Source organism: Periplaneta americana, chromosome 10, assembly GCF_040183065.1.
Source record: "Periplaneta americana isolate PAMFEO1 chromosome 10, P.americana_PAMFEO1_priV1, whole genome shotgun sequence".
NCBI lineage: Eukaryota > Metazoa > Arthropoda > Insecta > Blattodea > Blattidae > Periplaneta > Periplaneta americana.
Window position 1 is genome coordinate 18,614,431 of NC_091126.1, and position 13,460 is coordinate 18,627,890.

At 35.7% G+C, this 13,460-nt stretch overlaps 1 protein-coding gene across 9 annotated transcripts in view; it reads right to left on the bottom strand.

The window, feature by feature from the left end:
• LOC138707508 (CTTNBP2 N-terminal-like protein) overlaps positions 1-13,460 on the bottom strand; it is a 100,653-nt gene that overhangs the window by 19,883 nt on the left and 67,310 nt on the right. For 4 of the 9 annotated variants that reach the window (XM_069837022.1, XM_069837020.1, XM_069837029.1 and 1 more), the window contains 3 exons: positions 6,644-6,770; positions 4,708-5,298; positions 102-218 (listed from right to left, as the gene is read on the bottom strand). In XM_069837022.1, the coding sequence (XP_069693123.1) occupies positions 5,265-5,298; positions 6,644-6,770 (161 nt within the window). In that variant the 3' untranslated portion in view covers positions 102-218; positions 4,708-5,264. Of the gene's footprint in view, positions 1-101; positions 219-4,707; positions 5,299-6,421; positions 6,567-6,643; positions 6,771-10,081; positions 10,153-13,460 lie in introns of those variants that run through there. The other 5 variants (XM_069837025.1, XM_069837021.1, XM_069837026.1 and 2 more) reach the window with 5 other exon arrangements.

Genomic DNA, 13,460 nt, shown 5'->3' on the forward strand with positions numbered 1-13,460 from the left:
CATGAATACATTATGAATGATGAACTCACTAGATAAAAGATACCTTCTTTTAACACTATAGTTAGTTTCATAGTGCAAAATTCTCAGAAGAATTTGAGTACCTGCTATGTCTGAACACCAAGCCAACTTTCCAGGAAGCCATAGTCTTGAAGAATAAAGCATTATTCTAGTCCTTCCTTCACTCCCAAGTTGTAACAGGACTTTACTGATGACAGACTCTGCAAATCAGTAAAAATCATTGTATTAATTTTTTTGTTTAATGACATCCTTCAACTACTAAAACTTAAATGAGTGATCGATGTTATAATAATGAAGAATCCATGAAATGACGAGCTCAGGGAATACACACCTCAAAGATACTTTATCCATACTATATTTTACAGAACTGACCAAATATGGGATATTAATTACTTTGTTATCAATTAAATTACCAACATCTTATTGGACAATCTATAAAATTACAGACAATTTGAACTGTAACGTGAATTGAATAAGATTCTGGGTATTTATATAATTATTTTAGGTTTCAGGTATGTTCGTCCATACACATATGCCCAACAGAACTTTCGTCCAAGAAGTTTTGTCGAATGCTCAAATATTCATGTATGTTGGTCCATTTCATGTTCGTCCTGCTTCGTTTTTTGTCCAATGTAAATGTCTGTTCTTACAATAAATGTCAACTCATCCATCGACTATTAGTTTATAGTCTATCTACATACAACAAACTATGTCTCTGCCAAATAAATCTTGAGGACAATGAAGTAAAAATAATAGGATACATTATTATTATTATTATTATTGTAACTATGGATATGTGTGGTTACATTACTAACATTCACTAATCACTTCTCAAGTCATATTTATAATTCTTGTGCACAGTACAAGTGACTCCAAAGGTTGTAATGTCTAAAAAGAACAAAACATTAGTCATAAATGAAGGATACAGTTATCAGTATCACTCCTGATCAGAAATCACACGAGAAAATACTAGCATTGTGAAGTCTGATCAACATGCAATGCAAGACCAAGCATCACGTGTCTGGACTATAATATTTATTTTAAATTTCTGAATGTATAAGAATTTCTATACCTCATTTGAGGAATGGAAGCACTGTAATGTTTCTTTTGTAACAGCCTGTACTCAAGTGTTAGAAGTCTGCAGGTGTTCAGGCCGTCACTTGGATATGTATGAATAACACTGCACAATAATGCAGAAAAAATAAAAGTGATCCTGGTATAATGTGCACACTTAAAGACGAGATTATAATAAAATAATTAGAGTTTACATTACATATGATATCTTCAGGAAGGTAAGCTTCATATAAAAAAGTTTCTGTTAGCACTTTACATAGTTTTATTGATGCATGCATGTGTTTCTGTATGAGAAAAAGAGGGAAATTATTTTAAATTATGCCTATTATAATTTGTAGTAAACCTACAGTTCAAGACCTATACAACTCAATCCGAAACATCGCGGATATGGATGTAACACTGTAAGAAACATGCCACCCGAAAATACCTTTATTAAAAGATCATATTCCGATATATTGTACCACGGTCAAGCTATAATGGGGGGAAGAGGTAAATGATGTCCCCATAACCCCGTTATATGGGGATTAAATGGTTTTACTTAGCTCCCTCCAAGGAAATGGTTCTCTCCACCTATGAACCCAATGCTAGGAATAATTCTTTGTAGAGTTAATAGGGTTGCCATTTGTATCTATAGAAAATCCTCTTGAAACCTTTGATTACCTATACAAGACATAGATGATGCAGTTGAGTTTACCACGTACATGGTAGCAAGCCAGCATGTGGTCGAAGACGTAAAATTCCGAAAATGTTTCCTTCCATAATGGGAATGCACATGAACTAGTACTAAATTATCAGCAAAAACCAATAATGTAGTACAGAGATTCCATTCCAAATTGGAAGATAGTTGCAACACACCATGCAAATATATGGCAGTTTTCATATATGTAGAAAGACCTTCAGCAAGAAATGTCACAAATAATGGTGAGGGACATGTAAGATATAAATATTCAGCGTATAAATAGTACATTATGCAACGAGCCTATAATGATAGTAATTAAGACGCAAGTATGTTTGTTTATGAAACGAGCGCAAGCGAGTTTCATAATTTTCATACGAGCGTCTTAATTACCATTATAGGCAAGTTTCATACGACTTTTTATGCTCGACCATATTTCTAACTTGAAATTATTCAGAAGTACCGGTATTCATTTTATTTGTATTTGACAGAAGATCGGAAGTGACCTTGTTCATAGCTCGTGAATTGTGAGATGTGCGCAGATGCGAAAGTATTTATTTTTTCCGAGGAACAATAATGTCATTGACCTTGATGTAATGCAGAGAATGTATAACCTGGAAATTGATTTAGAATTGAAAAACGAGATGACAAATTGAATTTATTTGAATATTATTTACAATTAACGCTAATTATTATAGTAACAGAACATAACCTTCTGCGACAGTATTGGATTTCCAGCCTCTGTGACGTTTCCCTCATTATCTTTCGATTGCATATCTGAGAATAATAGAAAACCTGAACTTTAATGAATAGGTGTACTTTAATGACATGCATTAAAGTACTGCTACCAGGTGTATAATTACTACATTTCGGCATGGTCGAGCATAAACATATTTAATAAACCCGCAATGTGTTGAACAGTTTTCAGTTATAATCAGTACAAATAAAATGGCGAAATTAAAGAGTGTCTTCGAGCTGTCTCTTACTGCTTGAAATTACATACAAATCCACAACTCAATGAAGCAAATGAAGATGAACAATGAGTAATTGAAATTTAATTGCATTCATATATATGTATACACACATACACAGTATCTTACAAAGTAATAATCTTACTTCGTCAAAAGTCTCCTTGTATAGGTAATCAAAGGTTTCAAGAAGATCTTCCATAGGTACAAATGGCAACCCTATTAACTCTGCTATACAGCAACGGTAGTAGTAGTAACAACAACAGAGGCGTACAACAACAACAACAACAACAACAGAGGCGTAACTATTACGAAGATACAGTCATAACCCATTGTACAAGAAAAACTATTTCAATAAAATACATTTGAGAGATTGGAATATTTTCATCTGCCTGACCTGAGAAAACTTTAATTTTACTACCTGCATTTTCACTTTTCGTAAGTATATGAATAAAAGTTGAATTCCCATATTTAAATCATAGATATGACTCACAAAATAGAAAAATTTACCTGTTCGAGATGATGAAAAACAGTCTTTAACAGTAAAAATTGATATGATTTAGCCCTACCTGTAATGAACTTGGCAGAAATTAGTAATTATATTACATTAATGACCTATGATGTGTTCCTGTATTTACGAAGCAAATATGAACTCGAGTTTGTTGTGATACTTCTTAAGCCTGACTATGACAAAACTGATTTAATTAATTTATCGATGTTATGCTAATTTAAAAAAAAATAAACTGTAGCTGTTATTTAGTGTAGTAGTCATGGTGATAGTGGCAGTCAAGATTTAGGTGGTGTAGAAAAATAAGAGACAGAGAAGGAGGAGAAACAAGAACATCAAGGTGTTTGATAGTGGAGAAGATTAAGACCAAAAGCCACCTGCGTCAAATTCGTGACCTATGGGATTGAAAAACAAATCATCAAAATTAAGTCAGCATATCTCTGGTAACTGCCATCAGGCTTTATTATGTATGAAAGCTTTTCTTTATCAATATAGTGAAACCTCGTTTTATCATTTTTATTTTAAGGAAAAATTTCAAAAGTCCTAGCAGAACTATCATAAAAACAATGTAACTGATTCACACTTTTAAGAAACTCCACTTTAAGAAATTCTCACTTTTAAGAAATGCATCTGAATGGACTTGTGAATACACAAACCATTTTTGCGATTTTCCAGACATATTCCAAACGTTTATCATGATTTCTGTACTAAGTAATGGTCAAAGCAGTCACTGAATTACGAAGACATCAGTATGGTACTGGGAGCAGTAAACTGTGATGGATAGTACCTCAATTGAAAGTAAAGTTATATATAATAATCCGTAGCACTACAGCCCGTGAAGGGCCTAGACCGACCAGCCGGCTGCTGGCCTCACGCCCACATGCGAAGCAGAGGTGGACGATCATCCAACAAGAATGGAGGTATCGTGTGGTTAGCACGATGATCCCCCCAGCCGTTATAGCTGGCTTTCGCAACCGGATTTCGCTACCTATTGTAGCTCCCCAAGTGCATCACGATGCTGGGTGGGCACCGGTCCCATACACTGGCCGAAATTTCATGAGAAAATTTCTTCCCCTATGAGGACTCGAACCAGCGTGCATTCCGTAACGCGAGTCCTAGGCAGGATGCCTTAGACCACGACACCACGGCGCGGGACAAAAGTTATATATACATATGAAAATTAAAAATTTAATTACATTAACAGGCACTTACAGTGTGTTTGCGAAAGTTTTATGTTAATGTGTGTTTGCTAATAGAAAATTTAATGGGTGTTAAGAATATTCAAATGCAATGTAGTTTCATGGCCTAAGGATTTCTATTCACAGCATTTCCTCACTTATATTGAGCAAAAACACCTTTCAAAAAAACCTGCAATTAAGGAAAAATAATTAGTACCCTAGAGATAGTTAAAAAGTGGTTTTACTGTATAGACCTCTTCTAAAAGGAAATCAATCTCTGCTTACCAATTTCTAGCCGATAATGCAAGGCCTGTTTTGCCTTGCGTCTTCATTCTCCCTCTTCCTTTCCATCAGGCAGCAAACTGTATGTTCCTTTGTCTATTTTGTCTGCATATCCATTCTACAGTCATTGTCACGACTTCTGTTCAGATTATTGCGAATCTGCTCATTCCTCTATTGTGTTATCTACTTTACAGGAAACAAGGAATGCTTGTCAGCATCCAGACTCTTTACTATGTACTGCTAAACTTTCCATAGCTACTAATGCTGACCAAGCTCCTCATCCAAGAGATAAGGGGAGAACAAGGCTCTTGCCATGCCTTCAAAAACAAACTATTTGGGATATGATAGACATTCTTACATCAAATTTATAGATGCACTTTTTGAAATTCTGATAATTTTTCTGAAGACAAAATCTACTGCAGGTAATTTGTTTTAGTCAGATTGTTTCAACTTCATCTGTTCAACAAATATATGCATTTTAGTCTCCAGATGCAGGTACTCGATATATTTTTAACTTGTCTGTAAAGTGATGTGCCAGTTACCACAAAAAATGCTGAATACTACATTTGTATCTTCCTACATGGTGCATCATATCTGAAATAGAATCCTACACATTAATGAATTTCAATTAAATACTAACTCTGATACTATTATATTAAAAAATAATACTAAAATAGCCAATGTTCAGTTTGGAAAGTAGTGTAATTTAGTTAGAGTGGGTATATATTAGAATGTAATAGAATATTGAATTAAGCACAGTACAACATGCCTTAATTTTGAACTTTTATCATAAATTGATTTCCTTCATCTACATTTTTTACTCTACAAAACCACCAGCAGAAAGGAGTACTAACAGTACATTCTTCATGTCACCTTAATAATAAACATACATACGTAACATATGAGATTATCAGATGAAGTAAACAAATACTTTGAAGGTTAGCATTACATCTTATTATGCACAGAAAATCACGCTGGAACTATTCATCAAGTTTCTGAACAATATCGAATCTATTTGACAATAAGTTAAGTATTGTAATGTTGCCTGACAATAGACCTCTAATTTTTCTTTTAATTAACTTTGTTCTTTCTATGAATTTACACTGCTGCTTTCAAACATATAGTCGTTTGAAATTTGTTTGCAGGAACGAAGTAACCCATCCTCATTAAATGAAAGGTTATACACTTTCAACTTATAGGAAAATATAGGAAGAAAGAATAACTGTAAGAAAGAATAGCTGTTAATGAGAAAAAACTCTCGAATTTAAAAAAAAAAAAATGGTAAAAACATATATTTTACCCAGAACATTTTTAGAACTGTCAAATTAACTTACATTACAAAAATTAATAAATTTTCACGTTTAATGGTTAATATAAAGAATGAAAAACGAGGTTCATACTGGTTGAAGTAGAGACTTTTCTTTCACCATTTGAAATTAGTCCAGGGTTGAATTGTTAAAAATTGGTGCCAGAAATTTTCTTACTAAGGTTGAAGTTACTGGAATGAGATAATATATATCCACTCATCATCTGTGATGCCAAATTTAACACAAATTAAATTTTACATTTAAAATTCTCTCAGAGTTAACTCGTTTATTTTAACAATACCAATTTATTACAGTCCTCTCTTAATCATTGGCTACTGTGTATAATGAAGTCACTTACTGAAAAAAAAAAAAAAGTATAGCTTGTATTCATACACATGAACTAAAATCACCTTGAACATGAATTATGAGTTGTCCACAAATCACAAATCGAGTTATACATTTTTTGTGGTGTACGAAAGCCAAGATCCATTCTGGTCTGAACCACTTACTATGGGAATTGGATTACTATCACTTCAATGAAGAGGAGAATCTGACCTGCAGCAGAAATTACTATTAATGATATATGGGCAAACAAGACGCTCATTTTACCAATATAGGAAATTTGTACTCACTCTGTGGATTGAGATTGTGCTATATCGATCTTGCTTAAATTACAATATATTGTCATGTCAGTTTCTACAATATTGGCAGCTTGAGCAGGAAGTATCTGAGGTATTGGTGCAGCTATGTTAGTGGTACCTGAAATAAAGTGACATGATCATTAGTAGCTGCAATATTGTTTAAAACTTACTATGTTTATCTGAATTCTAAATAAAAAATAAGAATTCGGGCAAAAATATACAAAGCAAGGAGCAGGGTTAATTTTTATTTGTTCATAAGCACCAATTACAGTAATAGAGCTTCACACATCTTAGCAACAAGACATAAGCTGTAATAAATTACCACTTATTAGCAGCAAACATACAAAAAAAGTTGGTTAAAAATACAAACACGAATCCCAAATAGTTACTGCAATGTGAGGAACCAAAAGATTTTAGATTAGTGACCATACGTGTGCCATATCAACTCTGGTGTCTGTAAGAAGCATACATTTAATTCCATGTAGCTGCTTAAGTAGTAAAATTTTGTCACTGTAGGCATAACACAATTACAAAAAAGGAAAACATATGTTAGAGACAGGAATATAAAATAACTCCCTGAGTAAAACGCGAAAATATATATAAACACATAATTGGTTCATAATCTAAGACGCAACATAAACTTTTTATTGCACTAGTGTTTTGAGAGCCAGGAAGGACTTCTTGTCCATAAATTATACACATTTATGGTGAGACAATTTGAGGCTTTGGACTGTATCACAGATTAAAAATTATACAATGTTTCAGATCCACATATCAGCTCCATTACCACGGAAGACAGAAAAACAAGTGTCACAAAGATACATACTCTCATTTTACATTTTACGCATTCTGTAGCAATTCAATTGCTTTATCATGATATTTACGCATAATATTACTGTTTCTGATTTACTTTCTTGACCTCGTTAAAAAAAAAAAACGCGCGCGCGCGCACACGCACACACACACGCGCGCGCGCGCGCGCGCGCGCGCACGCACGCACGCACGCACGCACGCACGCACGCACGCACGCACGCACGCACGCACGCACGCACGCACGCACGCACGCACGCACGCACGCACGCACGCACGCACGCACGCACGCACGCACGCACGCACGCACGCACGCACGCACGCACGCACGCACGCACGCACGCACGCACGCACGCACGCACGCACGCACGCACGCACGCACGCACGCACGCACGCACGCACGCACGCACGCACGCACGCACGCACGCACGCACGCACGCACGCACGCACGCACGCACGCACGCACGCACGCACGCACGCACGCACGCACGCACGCACGCACGCACGCACGCACGCACGCACGCACGCACGCACGCACGCACGCACGCACGCACGCACGCACGCACGCACGCACGCACGCACGCACGCACGCACGCACGCACGCACGCACGCACGCACGCACGCACGCACACACACACACACACACACACACACACACACACACACACACACACACACACACACACACACACACACACACACACACACACACACACACACACACACACACACACACACACACACACACACACACACACACACACACACACACACACACACACACACACACACACACACACACACACACACACACACACACACACACACACACACACACACACACACACACACACACACACACACACACACACACACACACACACACACACACACACACACACACACACACACACACACACACACACACACACACACACACACACACACACACACACACACACACACACACACACACACACACACACACACACACACACACACACACACACACACACACACACACACACACACACACACACACACACACACACACACACACACACACACACACACACACACACACACACACACACACACACGGTGAAAGTTAAATAATCTTGCAGATGGAAAGGGGTGAAAAAAGTTATGGTTTATTTAACGACACTTGCAACTGGGCCGGGATCGAACCAGCAACCACGAGAACAGAAGGCCGGCACTATACCAACTGCACTCCCAGGCCAACGAAAGGGATGATAGATACACATAAATGAATAGAAAACCTATATTACAATTCCCGCCTGGGATCTGCAAGCATGAGTGACATCACACGGTGGATAGAAGCAGTACTGTAGTAAATGCTGGTGCATGTGCACACACTGTTTTACAGACAAATCTAATGGCCACTATGCTTTCAGATTCCAGGCAACTAGTGTACGTTTTGTGATTAAATGCACAGTTAATTAGAAAATTAAGTTTCAAGTTTCAGCAATCCAGCAACATCGTCGCTAATACGCTCTACTCGAGATAGATGTAAGAGGTCAATGAACTCGAGTCTCCGTACGTAAGTTGCTGTCTTCCAAGATGTTGTCACAAGCTTGCTTCGTGCAATGCCTTGAATTTAGGGGGTTTTAAAATTAAATTTACACGAAAGCCATGCACGCTATTGAAATATACCGAGGGATGAATTATTCTTTAATAGATTTCCTATTGATGTAGATAAAAATCACGATTCTACTCGCAAGAGTTACTGAATAAGAAATTGTTAAACATTTGGGAAAGAACATTTTCTCTGAAAAATCTATGAACTTTCCACCAATATGATATGATAGTTTTTTGTTACATACAACATAGCTATTTGCTCTGAAAATCTACAAGGCTATTTCACTTCCACCCTGTATATATGGGACAGTGCAAGAAGAGAAGCTTGCAAGGTTATCAATCAGAAATCATACCACTTCATTACTTTCAATCCTTACGAGGATTATAGCCATAGCCTCTCCCCTCCTTGCCACTGTACTGTGCATATTAATTACACATTGCAATTGTCATAGAGATCTGGATAATAGATCTCGGTAACAAACAAATTAATTTGTCTTCCCTGGTGCTAACACGTAGCTCTGAAACGTAAATATTTGTTCATCTATGTTAAAGTGCAAAAACCCGAAAATCTCAAACCATATTGAACATGAGGGAACATTTTAACCTCCTGATTCCTGAGAGTTTGTAGTTTTATTTTTGAAGTTCAATATAATTCTACACTTAAAAAAGCCATCGATATGAGGAAAAATGCTAAAGAAGTTCTGCAGGTTACAGTTAGGGCACAAATGCAGATATATTACACTATACTTCGGGGGTCTGCACATATATCTTATATCATAGATATGTATGAAATATGGTACAGTATACTATACTCTCAGGACTCAGGATGATGGTATCACAGTTAAAAGAGTTTTGTTTCATGTTTCATTTACAAGTCATAATTACAACCTGGCAATGAAAAATTACTATATAATTTGAATAGGACTGTAAAAAATGTGTATATATGGGACAAGAAAGCTTCATTAAAAACAAAAAGCCAGAAAACATGAAAGCAGATATCATACAAATTCAGCAACTGGCCTGTGAAAGCAGAAAGGAGACATAATCTCCTAATATCCCTGCAGACTCCAAGGCGGCAAGAGTGTCTGGACCTGTAATGCATGCCAGTCTAATATAAAACACAGATGTCACTGACAAATATGAGTCATCTGAAACTTCAGTCACATCAATGTAGCTTCTTATAAATGGTGAAGTGTCTTTCATTTGTATTAATTTTCAGAATATGAAACAGAGTAATCACCATCTTAAATTTCTCATACCATACTCAATGTGTGCATTATTAAACATTTATATGGAGATGATGAAATATTTGTCTTTCACTGATTGACAGGATTGAAGGACAAAAAGCGAAATGTTTAATAATGGCGTTCAATTATTCCGATTTGGCTTCGAGATACAAAATCCCAGATTTCACAATGAATGACTTGAAGGAAACTGACTTTCAAAAGATCCAACTCAAAAAAAAAGTGTACATTTACAATGCTTCCACCAATAATGAAGGAAAGCTTCCACCTGTAGTTTACAGTACTTGATTTCCTGCACCAAGTAATTCTCTTTGGATCAATAATGCCCAGATGCATGCCAAGCTACAACTGGTGCATACTATGAGACACAATAAGATGTATATTAAAACTTGGAAAAAAAAAAGTTAACATGGCTTATCACAACTCAGTGTCTGCATATACAGGATGAGTTACGTCCAACATGCATAAATTGGGAGATTACTCAAGTTGCCGAGGTAAAACAGAACCAATAAACATGGTTCCAATTTTAAAATGCAAAACAAGCTTTGTCTGTATACAGATAAAAATAGAGTCTAAATCATTTAAATTTACAAGACTCAATTATAATAGAGTACAAAACAAAAATTAGGACATTATTAAGACTATGGTAAGTTAATTATTCGTCTGAGTTATATCCAGCAATATTTGGGGGTTTCAAATGTTACAAGCAACACCTAACGTGAAATTATCACTCATGAATGAAGTGCATACTAATAGTTCAGATAAGGTCACATTTACGAGTTCTACAAAGTACCTGTTGTCAAAATGATTGGACAAGGGTGATTCAGCAATTCAGTTGATATTCCTTACAGTATGTTATTAAGATGACAATTAACAAACTAACTAACTGGCATGTGTAGAGTATACGAAAATAAAAAATTATTGAAATGTAATGCATTGAAAATTCAGTACACAAAATTATTGTATTGAATACAAGCATTAAATGTCAAATTACACTAATCCATACTGTATTAAGTTATATTCATTATGGCTTCAAAATGTGTGTTTGGTCCCACTATTTGCAGCATTTTTTTTTTCTTCTAGAATTCCATGCGTTCTGAATTAGAAAATGTGTATAGCCTGTTAATGGAATTTCACAAACTCGTAAGACTGTGCGCACTTATCAAAGCCTTAAACATAACTTGTAAGGTTGGTCTGTTGCTTGCTTACCACTTGAGTGGAAGTGGTGTTTACAGGAGTGTATTCTCAGAAATAAAAGAAATTGATAGCTCTCCAATAGTTGAGAAGGGGATTCATATTTATAGGATATATTTTACCAGAATAACCTAAAGGCTCACATCCTTAAATTATGCATGTTAGTCATGAATCACTCTGTATTAAAAAAAAAAATGTTCCAAATATTGTCAATTTTCAATGGCACAGTACTAACAGAGTTGATAGAAAGTAAATACACATTATATTTAAGCCTATTTCTGAAGTATGAATGATCTAAAACGTGAACATGTTTATAATATTAATTTCAAACTATACTACAAAAATGAAGAAGTATGTACCAAATTTGAAAAATCATTTATATCATTCAGACTTTCTGATTTGGCAAAAGTGGTCATTATTTGAAAGTCACTTTCTCCACTTTCGAAAGATTATTTATTTCCCCATTCATATTTGCTGCAATTTTAATAGCAATCATTTTCCTCGTTTATATAACATTTTATCTTGCTAATTCGTAATTGGGAAAGAAACTGGCCACCCTAACCCGTTATCTCCTGGCTTAGTTGCCTGATTGGTGTCACTTATGAGGTTCAAAGCTGTCTGTGGACAGTTGACTAAACAACAATAATTCGTAATTGTTGCCTGCCAAGTTGCTTATATTTCAGCTCAATTCAGTACACTTGTTTAAATTTCAGTACACTGTATCTGGATGTTATTTAAATTTGTCCAGTTATGCTCTGTGGCAAATAATGCAGTGGTTGTATCACAAACAGTTCTGTGATGAGCTCCCTAATAAATCTCCATAATTTCTCAAGAGAGAGACATTGTACATCATCATTGATATAAAGGGGGGGGGGGAACAGTTTCTACACAATGAAATATTGAAATTCGGAAAAGGTGGCCAGTACATTATTAGTTAACTTTCATAACAGTCAAATCTTGTCATAAATCTTTCAAATCAAATATATACAGTATAAGAGAAAAACGTGAACATTCATGTTTGGAATATTATGTTTATACCCTAAATTTGATTGATATCAATAAATCATTAATAGTACATTCATTTTTCAACAAAAGACTGTAATGCATGCCATATGCAAACCATAAAGCAATGCAATAAACACGCCAGTTTCAAAAATGCCCTTCGCCTCATGGATAGCTCCAGCAAACTATAAGTTTGCCTTTGCCTTTCATAATGGCTATAAGCTTTTGGAAAATATACTACAGATACAAGCTTACTGAAAGCAGGAATGGAACAATAAACACTAGTACAGTATAACAAAAACAGAGACAATTATTCACTAAAGTTATAGAGTAAACCAAAGCAAAGATATAAGATAATATGTCTTCACAGTATGAACACCAGTTAAGAGTCTGTAAAGTAAATGATGCAAAGCCTTTTAATGTCATATTTTATGCAATTTATCAATACATACTAATCTTCCAGAAATTTTATAAATTCATTTGCTTTAATCCATTACCTACAAATGTATAAATTTCATGCTTATTTTTAGAGCTGGATATTAGTTTCAGTAGTGAAAAATGTTTTTATACATTTGATGGTATGTGTCAGAGGAAGAACAATTGTTTGTATACATCTTAAGTCTGACTAATGTAATATGTAGCTAGTCGGCAATGTATGCAATGGAGAGAAAGGAACTGGCCACCCTATCCCATTATACCTTGGCCTAGTTGCCTGTGGGGCTAGGTTTCACTACAAGAACGAACTGTCAGGGACTATAAGTGAATAAATATACTATACCGAGATATTTAACCGTGAAAAAAAATCTTGTTAGCATATATGAAAATTTAAGCAGCACTTACAGAAGTTATATGTATAGACGCAGAAACAAAATTACTGAGCATATGCAGTATGTTACAACTGGAACTTAGAAAATTCAGGTGGCCCAAATTTTGCTTCTGGGTCTGTACATGTTGCCACC